A 6,126-nucleotide genomic window follows, 5' to 3' on the forward strand; every position below is an offset into this window, starting at 1 on the left:
CCCCAGGGCGTCCACCGCTTCGTGGCAAGGGACAAAGTGGTGACAGCACTGTCCCAGCGTGGTCTGTACCGGGGTACCCAGGACCACGCCATGACACTGCCCATGTGCAGGTACACCCCCTCCCGCCCCCCCCCTCACTTTTGGGACATGTCCCCGGGATGTGGGGGGGGGGTGGGGTGACATGTCCCTGAGGTGTCCTCGGTGTCCCCACAGCCGCTCAGGGGACGTCATCGAGTACCTCCTCAAGGACCAATGGTTCCTGAGGTGTCGGGAGATGGCACAACGTGCCCGTGAGGTGACGTGGGGGCATTGCTGTGGGGTGGGGGGGACATGATTTGGTTTGGGGGGGGGGGGGGGATTGGACACTGCTGAGTGACAGCGATGTGATTTTTCACCCCCCCCCGCCAGGCGGTGGTATCGGGGCGCCTTCAGCTCATCCCCAAATTTCACGAGAAGAACTGGAAGTCCGTGGAATGGACAACGCGGGGTGAGGTGGGGAGGGGGGGTCCCCAAAACGCCCCAAAATTCTGGGGTGTGTTAGGAGAGGGGGGGGGGGGGGGGGAGGGGGGAGAGCCCTTAGCAAATGTTTGGGGGATCTCCAAGTGTCTAAAATCCTGAGGTGGTGTAGCCAAGATCTGTTGGAGGTACCCCCAAAATTTTACCCTTTCGAGGGGGGGGGTCCCTACCCCTCTACTGACCCCCCCCCTTCTTCCTAATCCCCCCCCCCCCCCCCTCCTCCCTTAGGGATTGGTGCCTCTCTCGACAGCTGTGGTGGGGGCACAGGGTGCCCGCCTACAAAGTGGGGGGAGCCCCCCCCGCAGTGGGGGACCCCCCCGACACGGGGCTGTGGGTGGTGGGACGCAGTGAGGACGAAGCCCGGGACGAAGCTGCCCGCCTCTGCCGTGCCCACCCCAGGGACGTACAGCTGCAGCAAGGTGAGGGGGGAGGGTCCAAAATCCTCACTTGGCTCCCCCCAAACCTCCACATTCCCATCCCCCCCCCCCTCCAGAATTCCCCTGTGAACCCCAAATTCTCATTAACTCCAAATTCTCATTAACTCCCAAATTCTGATTTCTCCCCCCACATTCTCAAGACCCCCCCCCCCCAAAATCTCCCTACGAAACCCAAGTTCTCTTTCCTCCCTTCTCCCCAAATCCTCCCGTGAACCCCCACATTCCCTTTTGGCCCCCTCTTTTCTCATTTAGGACCCCCCAACCCCATTTCTTCGCACCTCCCCCCTCCTCACCCCCACCCCCATCTCCCACAGACCCCGACGTCCTGGACACGTGGTTCTCCTCCGCTCTCTTCCCCTTCGCCGCCCTGGGGTGGCCCGAGGAGGTGAGGACAGCGTGGGGACAGCGTGGGGACACCACGTGGACACCCCTGTGACCCTCCCCATGCCCCCCTGCCCCCCCCAGACCCCCGACCTGCATCGCTTCTACCCCACAACGCTGCTGGAGACGGGCAGCGATCTGCTCTTCTTTTGGGTCGCACGCATGGTGATGCTGGGACAGGAGCTCACGGGGCGCCTGCCCTTCTCCCAGGTACCCCCAAAATGTCCTAAACTGTCCCCAAAATTGAGGGGTCTCCGTCCCTACGTCCCATTCCTGTTGGTTCCAGGTGCTGCTGCACTCGCTGTGTGCGCGACGCGGCGGGGCGGAAGATGAGCAAATCGTTGGGGAACGTCATCGACCCCCGGGATGTTATCGGTGGGGCTTCACTGCAGGTAGGCCCTACAAATAACAAACATCGTTTTGGAGAGACCCTACAATAACAAACGTTTCTGTCTGGGGGGGGCCCCTGCTGTCGTTAGGGGATCCTGATAATCTGTACGATAACCTTTTGTTATGGTAGGGTCTCCCCCACCCTATAGAAATCCCTTTGTTATTGTAGGGTCTCTCCCTGCCCCCTCAACACCCCCTTTGTTGTTGTAGGGTCTCTCCCTGCCCCCTCAACACCCCCTTTGTTATTGTAGGGTCTCTCCCTGCCCCCTCAACACCCCCTTTGTTATTGTAAGGTCTCTCCCTGCCCCCACAACACCCCCTTTGTTATTGTAGGGTCTCTCCCTGCCCCCTCAACACCCCCTTTGTTATTGTAGGGTCTCCCCCCACCCTATAGAAATCCCTTTGTTATTGTAGGGTCTCTCCCTGCCCCCTCAACACCCCCTTTGTTATTGTAGGGTCTCTCCCTGCCCCCACAACACCCCCTTTGTTATTGTAGGGTCTCCTCCTGCACCCACAACACCCCCTTTGTTATTGTAGGGTCTCCCCCACCCTATAGAAATCCCTTTTGTTATTTTAGGGTCTCTCCCTGCCCCCCTCAACACCCCCTTTGTTATTGTAGGGTCTCTCCCTGCCCCCTCAACACCCCCTTTGTTATTGTATGAGGTCTCTCCCTGCCCCCACAACACCCCCTTTGTTTATTGTAGGGTCTCTCCCTGCCCCCACAACAACACCCCCTTTGTTATTGTAGGGTCTCTTGTCTTGCAGGAGCTGCAGGACAAGCTGCGCCCTCACTGTCCTGGACCCCCATGAACTGGCAGTGGCCTCAGAGGGGCAGGTGGGACCCCACGTCCCCCCCGGACCCCCTCTGTCCCCTTCAAACCTTTTTTGTCCCCCCCCCAGAATTCCAAATCCCCCCCCCCCCCAGAAACGCCAATTCCCCACGGCATCCCCGAATGCGGCACCGACGCTCTCCGCCTGGCTCTGTGCTCCCACAATGCCACGGTGAGGACGTAGAGGGGGGACACGGGGGGAAGACCCCAACACCCCCCCCCCCCCCTCCCCACCTCAACCACCACCCCTATCCCCCCAAAAAAGGCGATGACATCCGCCTGGACGTGGCCGCCGTGCTGAGCCCAACGCCACTTCTGCAACAAAGTCTGGAACGCCGTCAAGTTCGTCCTCGCCGCCCTCGGTCCCCACTTCATCCCCCAACCCCCCGAGGAAGGTACCAGGGGTGGGGTGGGGGCTGTGAGGCTGGGGTTACCCCCCCCCCCCTCCCCCTTAACAAAACCCCCCAATTTTTCCCCCGTTGTTGGCAGGCGGCCCCACGTGCTCCCATGGACCGGTGGGTGCTGAGCGCCTGGCACGGGCGGTGGGTGACTTTGGGAGGAGGATGGAGGCTCTGGAGGTGCACGGGGCCACCTGCTGCTGCACAGCATTTCTGGCTCAGGTCCTTCTGCGACGTCTACTTGGTGGGTTGTGCATCCGTCTTTGTGCAGATGTCTCTGTCCTGCCCCGGTGTTGCGTCCATCCACCTCAATCCCTTGCATCTCCTCAAGCTTGATCCTCCTTGAGCGTACCCATCTGTCCATCCTACTCATTCTTGGCCTTTTTCTACTATTAACTGTGTCCATCTGTCCATCCAACCCAACCTTCTCCATCTCCTCAATCCTTCGGCTTCTACCTGTCCGTGCATCCCCTCATTGTGTCTCCTCGAACCTTCCCCTGCTCTCTATCCATCCCTTTGTCCCTCTGTCCATCCCCACACCACCCTCACCCCATCCCTCTGCCCCCAGGAGGCCGTCAAACCCTCTCTCCGCCGCCCCGACCCGGACCCATCCACGCTACAGACGCTGCTGAGCTGCGCCGAGCTGGGTCTTCGCCTCCTTGCCCCCCTCTCCCCCTTCTTGGCTGAGGAACTGTGGCACCGCCTTCCCCGTGCCCCCCCAGCACCCTCCACCCTCTGCCTCGCACCGTTCCCCTCCGCCGCCGCGCTGGTGAGTGCCACGCATGGCCCCGTGGGTCTGCTGGGTGCCGTCCCCACCGCCTCGTGCCTCAGTTTCCCCTCCTTCCAGGCCCATTGGCTCTGCCCTGAAGTGGAGGCGGAGGTGGAGGCCATGAGGGAGGTGGTCAGGACCGTGCGGGCCCTAAGGGATGCGTTCCGCCTCGGCGCTGCGCGGCCACGCGGTGAGTGGCTGAGATGAGGGGTGGGTGATGGGGTCTGATGTGGTTAATTGAGGGGTTGGGGGGGTTATTGAGGCTCACAATGGCCACTGGAAGAGAGGGGGAATTGAGGTCCAAGGTGGCTGAGTGGAGTCGGGGGTGTCAGGGTTCAAGGTGGCCAACAGAAGTTGGGATCCAGGATGGAGACCAGAAGCGGAGGCTTTGAGGCCCAAGATGGCCGCCGAAAGGAGTGGTGTTGAAGCCCAAGATGGCTGAAAGAAGTAGGGGTATCAGGACCCAAGATGGCTGGCATTAGCTCAAGGCCTCGAGGCCTAAAATGGCCGATGGAAGCGGGGATGTTGGGACCCAAGATGGAGACCGGAAGTGGTCCAAGATGGCTGCCCAATGGGGTGATGTTGAGGCCCAAGATGGCCGACAAGAGTGAGCATATTGAGGCCCCCAAGGTGGCCACGTGTAGTGGAGGCATGGAGGCCTAAGATGGCTGATGAAAGTCGTGAGACTTTGGGGCTCAAGATGGCCGACAGGGTGGAGGGTGGCAAGATCCAAGATGGCCACCGGAAGTGGGGGGTATCAGAGCTCAAGATGGCCGCCAGAAATGGGGGTATCAGAGCCCAAGATGGCTGCTGGACGTGGGAATATTGAGGCTCTCCCGCTGTCCCCCATAGTGATGGTGCGATGCCCCACAGCGCTGGAGGACGCCATGTTGGCGCTGAGCCCCACTCTTCAGGCCCTGGCACAGGCGGGGCCTGTGGAGCTCCTCCCCGAGGGGGCGGGGCCAGAAGTGGGGCCTGGATGGGTGGGGGCTCCCACGGGGGCTGGGACCCACGTCCACATTTGTCTGCAGGTGAGTGGCACTGCGGCGACCCCGATGCATTGTGGGATGTTGGAGGACCCAGGGGTGGGAGGACCCCGATGCATTGTGGGATGTTGGAGGACCCAGAGTGGGAGGACCCCGATGCATTGTGGGATGTTGGAGGACCCAGGGGTGGGAGGACCCCGATGCATTGTGGGATGTTGGAGGACCCAGAGTGGGAGGACCCCGATGCATTGTGGGATGTTGGAGGACCCAGAGTGGGAGGACCCCGATGCACTGTGGGATATCAGAGGACCCCAATGCATTGTGGGATGTCAGGGGTTCATGGATTATTATGGGATGTTGGAAGACCGCAATGCATTGTGGGACATCAGGAGACCTGGTCTGGTGTCTTGGGGGTATTATGGGATGTTGGAAGACTGCAGTGCGCTGTGGGACATCAGGAGACCTGGCCTGGGGTCTTGGGGGTATTATGGGATGTTGGAAGACTGCAGTGCACTGTGGGACATCAGGAGACCTGGCCTGGGGTCTTGGGGGTATTATGGGATGTCAAAGGACTCTATGATACTATGGGATGTTGGAGGGGACCCCCTATTGCATCATGGAGGACTCAGGTGGGGATCCCGTGACATTATGGGATTTTGGAGGACTGTGGGGCATGGTGGGATGTTGGAGGACAGAGGTGAGGATCCAGTGCTATTATGGGATGCCTCTGTCCCCCGCAGGGTCTGGTGGACCCCCACTCTGAGCACGCCCGGCTCCGTGCCCGCAGCCTCAGCCTCCAGCGCCGCCTCCACGCCCTCACCCCCAGGGGGGACCCCTCATCCTCCTCCCCCCACCAGCGCCAGGTAGGGGCTCTCGTTAACTAATTAACATTGTCAATTAACCCATTAACCTCATTTGCTGTGGGGGAAGGCACTTGATTAGTGCTGCTCTCGTTAACGCCGTATTTTCTCTTTTCTCCCCACTCCTCCGACCCCCCCACCATCACCCCCCAGATTTGCAGCCTACGCTCTGAGCTCGCCCTCCTCACCCTGGCTCTGGAAGCATTGGGACCCCTCCAGGAGGAAGGGGGACCCCCCAGGATGGAGAATCCCAATAAAACCCCATAGGAAAATCCCTTAACAAGCCCCCGCCCTTGTTATTTCCACTTGGGGGGAGGGATTTGTAGCCTCGGCTCGCAGGTGGGGGGAGGGATCTCGAGAGGGTCATTAATTTGGGTCATTGGTCCCTGAGGTCCCGAAATAATGTGGGGCGTGCAGGGGATGATGGTAGTGGGCGGTGCTGCCCCCACCCCAAAACGGAGCTGACAGCAGAGGCTGAGGTGGGAGCCCTGAGGTGGGGGTGTCCAAAAATTGGGGGTGGAGGCGCTAAAATTGGGGATGGGTGTTCAAAACTGGGGGG

The 6,126-nt window shown here is 60.7% G+C and overlaps 1 protein-coding gene across 1 annotated transcript; it reads left to right on the forward strand.

The window, feature by feature from the left end:
- Positions 1–3: 3 nt before the first annotated feature.
- VARS2 (valyl-tRNA synthetase 2, mitochondrial) lies at positions 4–5,853 on the forward strand (the record flags this gene model as incomplete). The annotated part of the gene is given in 22 exon segments (XM_065735085.1): positions 4–110; positions 214–295; positions 409–468; positions 471–487; positions 745–935; positions 1,268–1,338; positions 1,419–1,544; positions 1,621–1,638; positions 1,640–1,726; positions 2,490–2,516; positions 2,518–2,559; positions 2,650–2,662; positions 2,665–2,722; positions 2,815–2,857; positions 2,859–2,963; positions 3,044–3,196; positions 3,521–3,721; positions 3,800–3,911; positions 4,366–4,509; positions 4,574–4,752; positions 5,448–5,570; positions 5,721–5,853. Coding segments are annotated over 22 exon segments (2,073 nt in total), but the record flags the coding sequence as incomplete, so codon positions are not given.
- Positions 5,854–6,126: the final 273 nt, after the last annotated feature.

The sequence above is a fragment of the Cyrtonyx montezumae genome, unplaced genomic scaffold, assembly GCF_038088225.1.
Source record: "Cyrtonyx montezumae isolate F1298 unplaced genomic scaffold, pur_monq_1.0 scaffold_186, whole genome shotgun sequence".
NCBI classification, from domain to species: Eukaryota; Metazoa; Chordata; class Aves; order Galliformes; family Odontophoridae; genus Cyrtonyx; species Cyrtonyx montezumae.